We start from the raw sequence: 18,367 nt of genomic DNA, 5'->3' as shown, positions 1-18,367 counted from the left end.
CTTTCTAACAAACCTTCAACAACCTTGAACTCTGATAATACAGAAACTCCAAAGACAGCAAGCCCACAAGCACCGTTGCAAGTTTTTGATGCGACAAAAGAGAGAGAAAAAAAAGAAAGACAAATCTTGCAAGTACCAGCTTTTTTTCCCAATCGGTTAAAGAAGAAATATGATAGCCAGTAATTGAAGAGATTCCTGAATGTATTGAAACAACTACATATAAACATCCCACTGGTAGAAGCTCTTGAGCAAATGCTAAGCTACGTGAAGTTTCTAAAAGATATCTTGACCAAAAAGCGCAGGCTGGGTGAATTCGAAATGGTTGCGCTCACTCAAGAGTGTAGTGCATTATTGAAGAATAACATTTCTGCAAAGATGAAGACCTTGGAGGCTCTACTTTACTGTGCTCAATTAGTGGGAAAGAAGTTGGTCAACCCCCTCCATTCAAGTGTCCAAAGTCCAAGGTCAAAGATAAGAAAGTGGTCAAAACTAGCGTTGAACCATAAAATCTCGAAGAGCAGTTCCGCACACCCTCACTGTTAAGGATCTTAAAACTTCAAGAGCCATTGCTGCTTTTGTCCTATTTACCTGGTGATCTTAGCCGGCTTCCTTCTCCCAACGATCCAAAAGACCCATCTCCTGCTGAACAACAACCAACCTCTCATTCGCTGCAAAGATCTCCTTCCTTCGACCCCTAAGAAAAATTCTTTTCTCCTTATCTCGTGGACAAATTTGATGACCCACTCGATTGGGCACTGGTCCATCCATCTAGCAAAAAATCATAGATGGTGAGAATTTGGACGTCTCGCCACCCCACTCTCCTCAACGTATCCCTTCACCACCTAATCCTCCACTAACACATCTTCCATCCTTCACCTTTGATGAGCTCTAAATCATCCTTTCTTATGAACTCCAAATGAAGCTTGAACCTTTCCACTAGTCCCTCATCGAATTGCGCTGCGACGTGGATACCATCTATCAATCACTCGTCAATGTGCAACGTAACATTTTTACCATCCACCAATTCCAGCACATGCAAGTAGAATGAAGCCATGAGTATTTTAACTTCTTAACAGCTTACCTTCATAGCCCAACTGTTCCCCCTCATATCCATCAGCCTTTGCACTTTTCTGACACACAAGGCTCTACTCCTCCAACACTGCAAAATAATGACCTCCGTCGCAACAGTAAATTTAAGGGCATTGTTTTGGAATTTCATATTCTCTATATATTATTTCCTTTGCTGGTGTATAAAAACATTTTGTACTTCAATGCATAAATCTTAATCGAATGAATTCCCTGCTTATTTTCACTCATTATTTCTTTGTGTCTATTCTTGCATTGTTATTTTTCACACCTTTTCCTTTCGTAATTCATTTTGATGTTGTCTTTTTGTGCGTTAATAAATTAACAACTATGATGATCCTTATGCATTTCCCTAGCCATTCCCTAAGAATCGCATGCTTCTTTCAACCTTAATAGCTTTTTCAATGTTTGACAGTCTTACCTTGTATGTGCGTTAGCCTCTACTTAAACCTCTTTTTCAAAAAAATTTGAATAAGTTTGTTTTCATTTTTCTTACAATGCAATGAGGACCTTGTCACTCTAAAAAATTTGGGGGTGGGAAAGGTTTGAGTAGATGCATTTAACTTTTACACTGCGTTTTCATACTAAAAAAACATAATAATAAATATAAAAAACCCCCCAACAACAAACTATGCTATCAGCGAAAGGAAAAACCCAACCTGATAAGAGTTTAAGTTGAGGAAGAATTATACTAATAGTTGGATACTTCACATGACACTTGTGCAAGTAAGCCAAAACAAAGGTAGGTTGCCATGATCAACGCAATACAAATAACATCAAATAAAAAAAAATTCCATTGCCTGGCACAATCAAGATAAGAATTGAGTTGAACTCGGAACGCAACCGTAGTTGAATGCTCGAATGACACCTGTGGGCGCAAGCCAAACAAAGGGTGTAACCAAGTTTAACACTTTGCCTATAATCCAAATAAGTAAAACGCAAGCTATATTTTGTTTCAAACAAACATAGTACAAATAGAAAAAAGGGATACAAAAGTATCTGGAATGAGAAAAAATTTCTCAGACTCAAGATTAAGAAAATATTTCCTGAGAAGTGATTTGGCTTAGAAGAAATAGGTGACTTGAAAAAGGAGTGCAAGTGAAAAGCACTTTAAGAAGCTAGTTAGTGCAACTTAAAGGCGTAGAGTAAGTTTGAATTTCTTCAGTATAAGATATGCTTGAGGACAAGCATTATTCTAAATTTGGGGTTGTGATAACATTTTGAAATACATGTTATTGTTGCCTTTTACTTAGAATAATGAGGATAGAATAGGCAAATATGCGCTGATTAGGCTAGGAATTCATGTTGAATATTATACTTGCACTGAAATGCACTAAAGTTTCCCGTTGACTGTATATCATGAGTAAATTGTGCCAAAAGTGTCTACTTTGCAGTTGATTGCAAGACTTCATTTCATGCGCTGAACTCCTACCCAACAAACAAACAATTGGTCGCATGCCTCTGGATCTTTGATCCTGTACCAGCGATCTTATGTCAAGCTTCCAGAATGTTGATTATGATTGATGTGCCGACATTTTCACCTACTGCAATAGATGAAAATGACTAATCAGAGTGGGAATTCCAACAACTGCTAGCGCACGGCTCTATAAATAGAGCCTTGATGCCCAGGAGAAGAGACACATATACACATATGCATAGAGAGAGACTTTGAGATTTTAATGAGAGAACTTCCATCTTCTAAACTCATCCCGATTCATCATCGAAGCTTTGCTAGAGCAATAGTCTGAGAGGGCCTTCTCCTTGCACACAACCATTGTATCCCCAGAAGCCTTGCCATCCATCTATTAGAAGCAAGAAATTGCTAACAACTGTTTCCTTTTACTTCTTTACTATTTTTTTTTTGTTGCATTATATTAAGTTTAAGAAATTATTCATTTTGTAAACAACTATTCTATCTTCATCTTATTATTATCATGGTTATCTTTATCATCTTCTCCATCTCTACCTTCATTTACTCTTCTAACATGAGTAACTAATCTTCGTGGGGTAAGAGGGAAGGTTAATGCCATGAACTAAGCTTATTCTGTAAAAGTTATTCTGTTTGCTTAATGTATGATTATTTAAATGTTTACCTATGTTCACTGATTTAGTCAAGTAGCTATAACTAACTGCCTGATAGGGTAAGTAGTTGTTAATTTCATTAAACAAAGTAAGAAGTATTTCTAGAGATAGAAATAATCTACAAAGTAAGAAGTATTTCTAGAGATAGAAATAATCTTGTGCTCAAGGCAACAACATTCAGGCATCATAGAAATATGATCAGTGTGGTTGGCCACCGAAAGGTGTGTAATGAATAGAAGTTGCGAGCCAAGATTAAATTTTAAGTTGAAGCTTAGGGATGAGGCATTGATTTTCCAAAACCCTGATTTCTACATATATTTCTCACATGTTAAGGCTGTCGCATTACTTAAGTTTTCTCATAATCATTTTTAAAGCAATCTCTATAAGTTTAGATATTTACATCGTATAGCTTAGTTAATCACATGCTTTCAATTTCACTCTATTAGCATTCGTTTCACTGCATTCACATATTTATCTAGCATTCTTAGTATAAAATCCCCATGTTTGACCTTGGGTCACCCGAGAAATTTGTTATCTTGTTATACTTGCGAAGAGAACAAGAAAACTTGTGACTAGCACATGATTGACTACAAACTTGTGACTAGCACATGATTGACTACAGCTGAGTGCATAACATAACATCACATATATATCATAGTGTAGTTCACGATTGATGCATTTAGAAACCAACACATTCCTTAATGTCAGTGAAGTACCCCACATCATTCCCAACGAGTAGGATACCGTCCATATAAAGTACTAGAAAGCTACTTTATCGTTGATGATTTTCTTGTAGATACAAAGTTCATCAATGTTTTGATCAAAACCAAAAGATTTGATCGTTGTATCAAATCTAATCTTCCAAGATCTGGATGCCTGTTTCAACTCATAAATGGATCGATTCAGCTTGCAAAATTTTTGCTCCTGACCTTGAGTTATGAACCCCTTGGGCTGAGACATAAAGATATTCTCTTCAAGATTGTCATTCAGAAAAGCAGTCTTGACATCCATTTACCATATCTTATATTCATAATATATGGTTATGGACAAGAGAATTCTTATGACTTAAGCATGGCAATAGGGAAAAAAGTTTCCTCATTGTCAACCCCTTCCCTCTGGTAACCCTTTACTACAAGTCTAGCTTTAAAAATTTGTACCTTTCTAGTTACATCTCTCTTTCTTCTATAGATCCATTTGCACCCTATGGGTTTTACCCCTTCAAATGGATCTACAAGATCCTATATTGAATTGGAGTACATAGACTCCGTTCCAAAGTCCATGACTTTTACCCATTTGTCATTGTCTACGTCATTCATTGCAATTTTATAGGACAATGGATTCTCAACACCATCATCTGGTATAACAACCTGAGTTTTAGTTAAACATAAGTAGCGGTCAGGTTGTATCACAATCCTCCCACTGCGTCGAGGCACTATCAATGATTGAGAAGGACAAGACTGACTTGAAGTGTTGGCTTCTTCATTAACTCTTGTTGAAGGACCAGTTGCATCAACAACCTTTTTTTTTCTTCAATAGCTTTACTTAATACTATTTTGCTTCATTGTTTATGATCTCTCATGTATTCTTCTTAAAAAAAATGTAGCATTTGTCGATACGAACACTTTATTTTCTTGAGGGTCATAGAATAAACCACCTCTCGTTTCCTTAGGGTAGCCAACAAATTGGCATAATCTTGAACGAGTTTCCAACTTCTTAGGATTTGTCACTAACACATATGCACGACAACCCTAGATTCTGAAGTAACGTAAACTTGATTTATGCCCCCTTCACAACTTGAAAGGTGTTTCAGAAACACTCTTCGAGGGAACATTGTTCAAGATGTGAGCTGTAGTCTCTACTATATACCCCCAAAACGAATTAGGCGATTAAGCATAGCGCATTATAGAATGAACCATATCTAATAAGATTCTATTTCTCCTTTTTGATACACTACTGTTGAGGTATATCAAGTGCTAAGAGTTAGGATTGAATTCCATGTTCTACCATATAGTCCTTGAATTCTAAATCGATGTACTCTCCACTCAGATCAAATCAAAGTGTTTTAATTTTTTTACCTAATAGGTTTTCAACTTCAGCCTTATACTCTTTGAACTTTTCAAAGGATTCAGACTTTATTCTATTAGGTGTAAATAACCATACCTTGAAAAATCATATATGAAAGAAATGAAGTATTCATACCCTCCTCTACCTTTTACATTCATTGGACTAAAAAGATCCAAATGTATGAGCTCTAAGGGCTTTTTGGCTCTATAACATTTTCCATTAAAAAGTCTTTTAGTCATTTTTCCTTCAAGACAGGATTCACATGGGCGTAATGAATCATCTTCTAACTTGTTTAGAAGTCCATTCTTTACCAATATCCCATACCTATCGATATTTATGTGGCCTAATCTCAAATGCTAAAGATACGCATCATTGTTACTTGGAGAAATTCTTCGTCTTTTTGTTTGAATACTAGCAGTTTTTAAAATCTCATGATTTAAAAGTGCTTTTGATTCAATTGGTCTTAACACGTATAAGTTATCTTGTAGTTTAGCTGAACAAATAGTCTTACCATTTTTCATAATAAACACTTAATTTGAATTTAAAAGAAACAGAGTACGATTGTTCAATTAATTAGGAAATAGAAATAAAGATTCCTCCTCGTTTTAGGAACAATGTATAAGTTTTCTAAAAACAAAAATCTACTTCCAAAAAATAAGTTAGCAGCTCCCACTGCACCAGTTGAAATGACGTCTCTCGTTCCAACTTTGAGCGTCATTTCACCATCTTCGAGCTACTAGAAAGAACTAATTCCTTGTAAAGAAAAACAAATGTGATCAATAGTTCGTAAATCAAGTATCCATGCATCATGGTTATTTTCCATTAAACAAGTTTCCAAAACAAGTAAATCATTTTTACCTTCTTTCTCTTTCTTCTTCTCAGGAAGGTACTTGGGGCAATTGTATTTCTAGTAACCATCCACATTACAGTGGAAGCATTTGCCCTTATCAACCTTAGCTTCGTTCTTTCCTTTCTCAACAGTGGAAGCCTTCCCCTTCCCTTATTTCTTTTTCTGTATGTTTTTAGAACCAGAGGTTGAAGGAATAGACTTAGTTCCAGAGGATGAACCCTTATGGAACTTTTTGGAATGGTAACACTTGCCTCTCCTTCTACTGGTCCCTTACCTTTCATAAGGGGCTAAAAAGTCTATAACTCATTTAGAAGAGTAGTCAGATTATACTGTATATTGTTCATAACCACATGTCTATGAAATTAAAGAAAACTCTTCAGAAGAGATTCTAAAATAAAGGACACTTGACTCTACTCATTGATGACCACACGGTTCATTTCAACGACATTGAACTGGACCATCAGGTTGAGAATATCTTCTCTCGCTGATTGAATTTCTTTCAAGCGAACATTGTAAATGTATTTAAGAGCCTTGTGTCGGATCTGAATGGACGGTTGTCCAAACATCTCCTGGAAGGACTCCATGATCTGACCTGTAGACATCATGGTCTCATGCTTCTTGGTAAGAATGTCAGATAGACTTGCCAAAATGTAGAACGTCCAATGGTCATAAGCATTCTTCAATGCTTGGGATGTATTTTGAGCGGGGACTGGGACATTCCTCCGTCAAACTAGAATCGTATTAAGGTTAGATTCCCAAGTCGCATAATTTTCACTAGTTAAATTCTCATTTTTAAGCAAAGATATGATTGTGGAAGACATGCTAAAACATATAACAATCAATTGACCTTATTAGTTATATTTGTCATAAGCCATTACTTAATAATCCATTCAATTTAGCAAAAATATATGTAATCATTGAACCCTAATTAAACTATTGATTTTTTTTTTTTTTGTAACGATACTTCAGTGGTTTAAAGTAATAGCCACCGAAGGGTGATAAGCTATTCCTCCGCTGAATTTAGAGACAATCTCAGTCAATCACTAACACCAGAATAACTTTTATTCCTATAGTTTTTATCTACCATTGTTTCGGTCAATGATTGATTAAATAACTTAATTCATCCTATAAATGTGACCCTCCCATTTTCGAATCCCAAAGGTATACTTCAACAGGCTACCGAAGGAAAAGACAACTTTTGAAGATTAATATAAGCAACCCTAACCATTACTAGAGTTTACATCGTTCCGACCCTTATGATCAAGCTTTTCGAAGGGATGGTCGCCCCAGTATGACACGCAAGCAGACCATATGAATCTCATGATGCACCCTAATGAAGAAAACCGTAGGATACATTGACACGCGTCCCTCTCTCACTTACTATGAACACTTTCTCCATTCACCTTGTTATTGACTCATACAAATACTTTCCGAAGGGAGACCACGCCTCGGGTGGCACGAAGCCGAGCATGAATCTCACGGTGTGAACTCTTGAAAATGTGAGAGCTGAAATTTGACATATCACATATTGATATCTCCCACTAAATTATTCTAATATTTTTAGGATTTTATTATACTTAATTAAAACCTAGGTAATGAATTTATCTAAGTTCTTTTAAATTTTCTCAATATAACATTTATATCGAATAATTTAACAATACTTTATTTCATTTATTAAACTTTTTTAATAAAATCGATCATTTATTGCATGCTTATAAAATATTTGCTCAATTCACCTTCTAGGTTGATTTGCAAGTGGAGGTGTTCCATTTCTATCAACTTAAATACCCTCTTCTAGAAGAACCTTCCTTAGACAAAGGTCCATTATGGACAATTATTTTATAAATTTAATCTTTTAATTAAATTCATTTTAATCTTATTAAAACAAATTAAAAAAAAAATTAACCTATTCCTAATCTCATTAAAAAAATATAAGTCTAACTTGATTAATTTTAAACTATTTAAAAATAATTTGAAAACATGTTTGCATACAACTCTTGATTATAGATTTTAAACTATCTCATTAAAAGTATAACACTTATATTTTAGTGCTTTATTAAAACCTATAAATTAGTATCTAAAGACATCGATTAAAATACAACAATTATATTTATCTAAGTAATGTCATGCTCAAGGCAAATTCAATTTTCATTTGATAAATATAAAAATTCTATGAATCATTCATGAAAAACAAGTATTCACATACATCATTCCACAATTTATTATAACAATTTTAGTGTATAGTATGATGCATGGACATGCTTATGTTAATTATACATCACTAACATAACACTTATATCATGATGCATGAGCATGCTAATTTAATCATGCATCTATAAAATATAACCCTTATATTTAATTATGATACATGTACATCTTTATCCTAAGTTGGGTATTTTTTTTAATCTATATGACATACAATATGTAATATGAATTCAAAATTAATTTAAACATACATCCAATGCATAATTAAATTAAACAGCAAAAATTGGACCAATTTTGGCATCCTAATGCAAAAAATAATTGGTTAAATTAATATAACTATTATATTAATTTAATTAATTAGAAAAAAATTAAAAAAATACAAAAGGAATTAAGGTAAACAGCTTCAACCGCATCATCCTCGTGTGCCACCAACACTCCGTTAGTATTCAGAGCATTGCAATGCAAACGAGCAGTGTTGCAACACTATGATTATGATGCGTTGCGTCTGCCTCTCAGTGTTGCAACGCTGCAATAACAGTTGTGATGCTGATTGGTAGAATGTTGTTGTTCTCCTCGTTCTCGGCTATGAACTTGCCCCGAACACTTCCGTTTCTTCCCAATCTCCTCAGCAACCGTTGCTCTTTTGATCGACACGGACTTATAGACTCGAAGCAATAATTAAATTGTCCAAAAAATACAACGGGCCCTTACAATTTAATCAAATTAAAACTAATCTACGTGCCAAAATAAAAAATATCCAATCTTGTAAACCGACATTTAAACATTCCAAATGCAAAATATTAAACCCACCTATAAACTGATTTTATTTCAAAAAATATGAAGAACGTGGATGCAAGAAATTGGCTCTAATAAAAATTTAAGGGATCAAATCCCGTAGTGAAAGTGTTGCGAACATCTTGCATCCCACAATTGAATTTTTATATAAACAAATTCAGTATGCTAAAACAATAATATAAACATGTAATATAGCTTGCTTTAGGGAAAAAAATTAGAATCGTTCTTACCTTTGTAGATTCCCAAGCTTCATGAACAATCTTCTCAAGTTCTAATGAACAGGTCCTTCAAGGATCTTAATCACGAAAGATTTCTTGAACAATTTCAAACACTACTACGAGAGTAACCTCGTTTTTCTCCAGGATTCCAATAGAGGGATAGGTGGTATCAAACTATTGGGAGAAGGAAAGGAGAAAATGGTTTTGGAGAGTAAAGAGGATTTTCTTTGTGGCTTACGAAAAATTTTGCACAATAACACTTGTGCATTGTGTATTGTTAGTGTGTCCCAAAGAGGCCATAGTGAGGTTTTTATATAGAGAAGAGTCAAGCTCTTTTCCTAATCCTTTTCCTATTTCAATTTTTCACAATTAATTAATTAAATAACACTTATTTAATTAATTAACACAACTAAATAATACTTACTTAATTTAATTCGTACATTAATTAAATAATTATTTATACATTAAATTCAATTTAATGTGTATATATATATATTTATATATATATTTAATTATCATAAAAATCGTATGTATATGTGATACCTTTCTATTAATTAATTCTTTGTAAATCTAATTCTTTTGAATTAATTAATTGAATCTTATTCAAATATTACGTTCTAATTTAATTTGAATTATAGATCATATCCATAATCAATTATATATTAATCACATTAGTATATGATTTCCTCAAATTAATTCGAACAATTCAAATCATCATTCTTAAATATCCTTTAATGAGCTAACAAGGGGACTTGGTGGACCTGTAGATTAGAAGCTCCAACGATATGAGATTAATTAGCTAAACTCATTAACCAAGTTAATCAATATTCGTCGATTGTGGGTACATTCTACTAAAGACCCGCAGCTGCACTCTTCTCACTATAAATATATTTTTGTGTCCACGGATATAGACGAATAACAGTAAGGTAGTCCTTCACGAGTGTTTGTAACTCCAATAGGGTCAAATTACCATTTTACCCTTGGGTTACCTCTGACTCCTTAAGTACAAATGCTCCTCTAATGAACAACATGTTTATGATCCAACCAATAAATAGAAACTCTCTCAAGCTAGTGAGAAGGTAAGGCCGTTTGCTCAAGTCTTGGAGACACTACTGAGGGGAACACTCATCTACTTACCCTTAAGATGAGAAGGAGTGAATTCATTTTGTATTATTAAGTTCTTAGCTTCCACTCGGCTTTGTCCTCAAAATGGTAGGCATATTGGGTCGGCGAACTGGCCACACCCATACAAATCAAAAGACAATCCATCGTGAATAAAAGTTCATAATATACTCAAGATTAAGACTATGTTACCTAGGTCATCCTATTAAAGTAGGAACCTAAATAGTTAACAACATTACATCTAGTGCTTACTATTTCGTGGTCTAGTCTTATACAAACTCATTGCATAGGATACCACCACTCATATGTCAACTACACGAACGCGTTGGATAATTGAATTTGTATCAAATACAAAGTGGGTCGTATCCATAGTGTTACTAGGATAAGGTACGCAGCTTATCTCTATACTATAGACCTTTCATGCTGTATCTTGAACATTGATCACATATAGTTCAAGACTCATAAGATAACCTTGGATGTTAGTTTTTGGATTTAAAGTTATTAAGACAAAAATAAACAAATAACACAAACAATAACATTTATTGAATTAACATTTATAACTCTTTATTGATGACGATCAATTAATAGCGTTTACTATCTACGAGTTTTAGGCCATAAAACCCAACAGAATCAACATTTGTCTCTAACTGAAGGAACTTTTCTTGCGAACCCCTTGTGTGTAGAAGTACAATTGTTGTACTACAATACTTAACAAACACGAGACCTGACATCACTTACATTGTGAATCATCTAAGTTAAATCCTCAAATGTCCAACGGATGTTTATTGGCAAGCGGTGAAACACCTACTTCGTTATATAAATGGCATAAAACACATTGGTTTAGACATTCAATCTAGCTCAGACCTCTCCATCTCAACCTTTTTAGATGTTGATTGGGTTGCAAACATCAATGACCGGAAGTCCATAGTAGCATACTGTGTCTTTCTTGGCAATAGTTTTGTGTCTTGGTCCTCCAAAAAGTAGTCTGTAGTTGTTCGATCAAGTACAAAATCTGAATATTGGGCCTCAGTTCATGCTTCAGTAGAAATAATTGGTTAGGAAAGAATCCTGATTGGTAGAGGACCACCACTCTAATTGTGTCATCTATACTTTCAATTATTCTTTATTATTTATTTCTTGCCCAATTCATTTAGGGTTTTCCCTTGTATGGAGGTAATAAATTCATTGAAAATCATCGAGCAATTCTTTGTTTTCACCCTTAATTGCATTTGCAACAACTTCGATCAATCTTACACTAGAAAATGGGCCATTTGGGAAAAATAGACCAATTTGTGTATTAGCCCACAATGCTTCACTCACAGATAAAGCAGAGTTAGTTGTCAACGCATATAGGCGAGGCAAGAGATTAAAAAGAGCTTCATTTTGTGTCTAATTGTGTTACCAAAATAGTGTGTTGTTGCCCCTGAATATTAGTGCCTCGTTAGGTTTACCATTCTTAGATATGATCTCAATTTTTTTTAGATTATCCATCTAGATATTGAATTGATTTATTTTAAACATCGAGTTTTGAATTTTTGTTTAGAAAAACAAAATACACTACAAAATTTTCTCGATAATGAATGAAAACTAGCATGACAATATAATCGATGTGTGAAAAATGAAACGTAAAAATGGTGATATTTACAATATCAAAATCTTGTAAATTGACGTGGAAGCAAATGTATAAAAGTTGAGTTTCTTTTTTGGACAAAATACTCAAGAAGTTGGGATTAGGAGGTACACTAAAATATCTCAACTTGGTTGACATATCCCAATACAAATGAACTAAATATTAGATGATAACCACAATTAAACATATCATGTTTAACCTTCCATTTATTCTTTCACTTTGAGTTTTTTTTTTTTTTTTTTTCCTTAGGATCATTAACCAAAGCTTAAAAATAATGTGCTGAATTCAATATTTAAAATCTCAATGTTCTAACAGAAATATTGAGGTGTTAATTTTACAGAAATGTTGTTGAAAATATTAATAAAATATTGATATTTATGGATATTTTTAGAAAAATTATAAAAATAAAAAAATTTGAAAGGTAAATTCAAAATAGTAAAGGGTAATTGCAATGGGAAAATTAAAAGGATATTGTCCTTTTAGAAACTATTTAGGAAAATATTGTTGTTTTCAAATTATTTGTAAAAATATTATTTTTTTTAAAAAAAAATAAGTCGAGGGTTCACAATTCGACCAAGGTAGGTCTAATTTTGAACCCTCGACCTTACCCTTTCGCTTTTCCAAGGTTTCCATTATTATTTTGAGAGAGAGTGAGATTATGAGAGAGATTATAAGAGAGAGCGAGATTTTGAGAGATTTTCATTATTATTTTGAGAGAGAGCGACATTATGAGAGAGATTATGAGAGAGAGCGAGATTTTGAGAGAGAACGAGAATTTGAGAGAGAGCGAGATTTTGAGAGCGAGAGCGAGAGCGAGAGAGAGGTAGCGAGATTTTTATAGAGAGCGAGAGTACACTCCAATTTTTGGGTCATCCGTACAAATGTCCCTTTTTTTTCTTTTTTAATTATTACACATTGATCTTCTTCTTTCTTTATTATTTTTTTTAATTTTTCATTTTATAAAAACAATTTCTAAAAATATTTTATTATTTTATTTAAAATCTAAAAAGAATAAATTAAAAAAATAATCTCATAAAAATAAAAGAGAGAGAAAGCGAGAGCGAGATTTTGAGCGAGAGCAAGAGCGATATAGCGAGATTTTGATAGAGAGCGAGAGTACACTTCAATTTTTGGGTCATCCGTACAAATTTCTCTTTTTCTTTTCTTTTTTAATTATTACACATTGTCCTTCTTCTTTCTTTCTTCCTTTTTTTTTTTTAATTTTCCATTTTATAAAAACAATTTCTAAAAATATTTTATTATTTTATTTAAACTCTAAAAAGAATAAATTAAAAAAAATAATATCTCATAAAAATGTAAATTAAATATCTCATTTATATAAAAATAATTACAAAAATCAATGTGTCCCACAAGGCAGATGTCGTCGATTTCGAGCTGGTTGTCGTCGTCGACTTCGAACTTGAGATTGCTCGAGTTCTTCTTGATGTTGCTCTGGTACCTTTGCAGGCGCTTCATAATATAAATATTCATTATGCTCTCCACGACCTCGACCATGTCCATGCACATATGAAGACGAAGACCAGCCTCTGAGTCCTAATGTCCTGAACCAAATGTTAGCATCATCATCATCGGACTAACATAATCAGTTTGACTCTGCGTTTGCATCATAGGGGACAACTCTTCCACATTATGTGCAATCTCATCAAACTCATCCTTTTCCCGAACATGTCCTCTACGTCTAAGAGCTGGTGAAGGAATAATAGGTATATCGTACATATAATGAATTTCCTCCATATAGCTTTGGTTGTCACTATATATAGCAAAAACCTGGTTCGGATCATTCACAACCTCACGGAGTCTACTGTTTTTCGATCTGTGTGAATTATAAAACAATTAGACAATATTTAAAATTAATTTAAATTAAAAATAATTAGATAATATTCATTCATTTACCAGATGACCCACAGCTGCTCTCGAACGAGTGACGTAGCGGCTTGTGATATTATTATACCAATGAATATATTTTGGAGTGACATCAGTGTCAAACTGTTCAAGAGAAACCCCCACTGCAATAAACCTTGCACGATAGTGCCATCGCACTACCAAATGTGCAAATTTTTCGGACTAATCTCCAATCCTTAGGTCAATATCATGCAGTACGGGTTTAGTATTACAAGGCGATGAGACATCCTGCTGAAAACCAAATTGTCTCATCATCCTGTCAGGAAGATGCCACTCACCAATGTGAAAACATATGAGATGACTCATCGTCCGCCATATGTTTTGACCATTCGTACAAAAATTAGACAAAGTATGCATAATAATTTTGTACAACTCCCAAATAACCTGAAACACAAAATATTATATTAGAGAATATTAAAGACAAATACAATAAAAATGTGTATAAAATAATCAATTAGGTTCAGTGTAATGTACCTGTTCACGTTGAAGCAGATCAAATATGTATCTATATTGGCTGACTACATGTGTGGCTGTCCTAGTCACACAAAATTTGTCTTTCTACCTAAATTTTTAAATTGATAATTTAGAATTTAAATTAACTAGATCAGTGATATAAAAATTAAATCGAATTAAAACAACATACCGAGAACCGTAGGCTCGTTCAACTAACTGAGTGTCATTAACATGTTGTAGTTGTGGAGCCATTGTTGGAAATCGCTCCCAAGCCCATAGTTGCAAAAGCATGAGAGGCCCAACTATCTCTCGAATCTCAGGTCTTGTTACTTTGCATAGTTGTGTATACAACCATGCGAAGCATGCTCCACCCCACGAATACCGCCCCGCATCATGGAGGTTAGCTAACAGTGGCAGGAACATCAAGTGAACAAAATGACTTGATTTATCTGAAAACAGACTTCCATCCATCATTTCTAGTATATATGCTCGCGCATATCTTATGACGGTTTCCTCATCTGCATCATCTGTGAGCTCACGAAATTGTGTTCCTAACCATCTTAAACTTAACCTCAATCTTTTAATCTTGTCGACAGGTGGGGTCGCACCGAGGTACAGTTGACAAACTTCTAACCAGTCATCGTACATCACTCCAGTGACCGGCTCACCGTCAACAGGTAACCCCAACAACATTTCTATGTCTTGTAGAGTGATAGTGCATTCTTCAACAAACATATGAAATGTATGCGTCTCAGGCTTCCATCTCTCAACCAAAGCTGTGATCAGATGCCAGTCCAACTGAATAAATCCTAATATGGCAACCCCATAGAATCTAGATGTGCCCAGTAGCGGTAGTATTCGAGGGTGGAGCGGGATAGTGCACTGGAGAACTACTTCTCGACGCTTGCAAGATATTTCTCCAGTAGTACGATCTCACCATACAACAGATGATCGATGAATGGACTAGTCGTACAAAACATTGGGATCAACAGGTCCTGGGTTTAAAGCCATGATCTGAAAAAAAAATATTTATTTCTCAATTAAAAAAATATTTGTTTCTCAATTAGAAGAATAATGACAACTTAATTAGAAGAATAATGTACAACTTAATTAGAAGAATACTGTACAACTTAATTAAAAGAATAATGTACAAGTTAATTAAAAGAATAATATACAAGTTAATTAAACGAATAATGTACAAGTTAATTAAAATAATAATGTACAACTTTTTTGTATTAATCATATTACCACTTGTAAACAACAAAAATCTCAAGCATTTCCCTGCTTCTAAAAAAAAAAAAAAAAAGACAAACATCAATTTTTTGTATTATACTTTTATAAGAAGTATATTAAAAAAATATTAAATTTTTAGTTTATAAACACAAACTTTTTAAGTTTTATGAACATCAACTTTTTAAACATAACAATAAATTAAACTTTTTATAACTATTTTTAAACATAACAATAAATTAAACTTTTTATAACTATTTTTAAAAATAACAACAAATTAAACTTTTCAAATTAAACTCAATCTCGCTCTCGCTCACAATCTCGCTCTCTCAACTCTCAATCTTGCTCCTCTCTCTACAATCATCACTCTCAATCTCGCTCTTTCTTACAATCTCGCTCCCTCTTACCCAATCTCGTCAGAATCTCGCTCTCTCTTACAATTCAAAATCTCTTTATTGTTGTTATTTTTCATTAATAATTATTAATGCTTTTTTTCTCATTGTTATGTATAATATAAAATAATACTATATATATATATATTTCTATGGAAAGTAAATAAAGTGAAGACAATTATGAGCGAGATCCTCAAGCTTTTCTTTAACAAACTGTCTTCCTAGCGATGCTCACGAGATTCAGCCTACATTTCTAGCGAGATTCCCTTCTAGAGCGAGATCCCCATCACAAAATTAACGAGATTTCCTTCTAGAGCGAGATCCTCATCACAAAATTAGTTTAACCCACTTATCTTCCTTGTCGAGGGTTGAAGTTTCAACTTATGTATGTCGAAACTTCAACCCTCGACAACCCTAATATACATATTATTTCCAAGTTTTTCTTTGTTTGTCGAGTTCTCAACTTTCGACCTCTATATTAATCGAATCCTCAACCCTCGACTTCTAGCCTCGAACTCCCAAAACAACAATATTTCTCTAATAAGTTTCAAAACAACAATATTTCTCTAATAAGTTTTGAAAACAATAATATTATTATTAAAGGTCCAATTGCAATTGGTAGCATTTTTAGGAATAATAATCAAATGTATAACATAATTTAAAAAGAATTGCCAAATATAGACAAGTCTATTAGCGATAGACTTCTATCGTTGATAGACTCTTATTAGTGATATGGTCTATCACTAATAGACTGCTACCAATAATATGGTCTATCACTGATAGACTATATAAATTTGGCCGTATTTGCAATTTTTTTTACGTTATGTTATATTTGCTAACTTTGGGTCTAATGTCTATATTTGCAATTGTCCCTAAATAAAACACTTTTATGACTTTCAAACAAGTTAACATGTCTATGAACTTCAAACAAGTTAATAATGACATTTTATTACTTATTTTTTATGACTCGTGTATTTTTCTATGTTATATTGAAAATATCAATTCACTTTATGTCGATGTCGAAGCCATAGAAATGTAGAAGTATCGATAAAAATATTGGCATGTTTTGGAAATTTAATACTCTAGTTAAACTAGAAGTTTACTTTGGTTCACAACTTGTTGGCTTGTGTGTTTTAAAGCTGTAGAAATCTTAAAAAACAAATATACAAGACAACAATCAGTAATCGAATCCACCAATTTGGAAAAACTTTATTGAAGAACTATTAAAAAATAAAAAGAACCAATGAAACCAATTCTACAACCCAGAATTAAGAGTTGTAAATTAAGAAAACATAGAACCATAAGACATCAAAACATTCGAGAATTCAACAAAGGGAAACACTTATGAAAATCAGCATTGGAATCCATTGGGAAGATTCTTCTTGCAGACATTAAGGAGCAAGCTGAGGTGGAGAGGGATTTTAAGCTTGTTGCCCAAAACGCTAGCCTTGATGGCAGTGCAAAGGCAGACAGCAGCTTCAAGATCAGCAAGGCCTTCAACCAAGGTGCAGCATGGGGTCACCGGGGGCTTGCCGATGGTAAGGTCGACGAGCCCACCGAGGAGCTTGGCGCATACGCCGATTTTAAGGGTATCCTTAGGACACTTTCCATAGCCAGAGGAAGGGGTTGGCTTTGTGGGCGGGCATGGCTTAGGCTTGGGTGGGGCAGGGACATAGCAATTGTCACAAGCTGAGACAAGGGAGAAGAAAAGAAGATTGAGAGAAAGGAGGATAGCAAGAGAGGCTGTAGCTTTGGAAGCCATTAGGGTTTTTGTTTTTCTTTTCTAAGAAGGGTCTCTCTTGGAAGTTGAGGGATTGGTGGTGGGAGAAAGGGGAGAGATTGGGTGGGATTTTATAGGGGTTAGGGAAGGGAGGGTGAGGAAGGAAGAGATGATTTGTGAATATTAAATAATATGATACCAATAGTTATATTCTATTATTATGATTATTGGGTGACCCATGTGTGGTCTCTTGAGATTTTAGCTGGCAGGTTTTAACGATGAAGCTAAAAAATTTATGCAAAGTTTTGGACATTTCTGAATAAATTACAAGTACACATTTTTTTTAATCCTGTCTCAGCTCATATTTTGTGAGTGTATAATTGCAAATGGAAGTATTGATTCGATCCAAAACTCAAAAGAGGATAACAAATTTTCTTGTAGGTCAGGGCTTTGTAAACACCTACCAAGCCTCGCTTGGGATATTGGGTTTTATATTTACTATGGGTGCCCCACTTACATCGTGTAGTTTCACAACTATATATGGAACAGTTGTAAATATAAACATTAGACCTAAAATATTTGTAGATATAACATAAT

The 18,367-nt window shown here is 33.8% G+C and overlaps 1 protein-coding gene across 1 annotated transcript; it reads right to left on the bottom strand.

Moving 5' to 3' along the window:
* Positions 1-17,401: 17,401 nt before the first annotated feature.
* On the bottom strand, positions 17,402-17,812 carry LOC120068146 (14 kDa proline-rich protein DC2.15-like). The gene has a single exon (XM_039019846.1). It carries the CDS (start codon positions 17,810-17,812, stop codon positions 17,402-17,404), a length of 411 nt encoding a protein of 136 aa, XP_038875774.1.
* Positions 17,813-18,367: the final 555 nt, after the last annotated feature.

This window comes from Benincasa hispida, chromosome 12, assembly GCF_009727055.1.
Source record: "Benincasa hispida cultivar B227 chromosome 12, ASM972705v1, whole genome shotgun sequence".
NCBI classification, from domain to species: Eukaryota; Viridiplantae; Streptophyta; class Magnoliopsida; order Cucurbitales; family Cucurbitaceae; genus Benincasa; species Benincasa hispida.
This window is presented reverse-complemented; position numbering and strand designations above follow the sequence as displayed.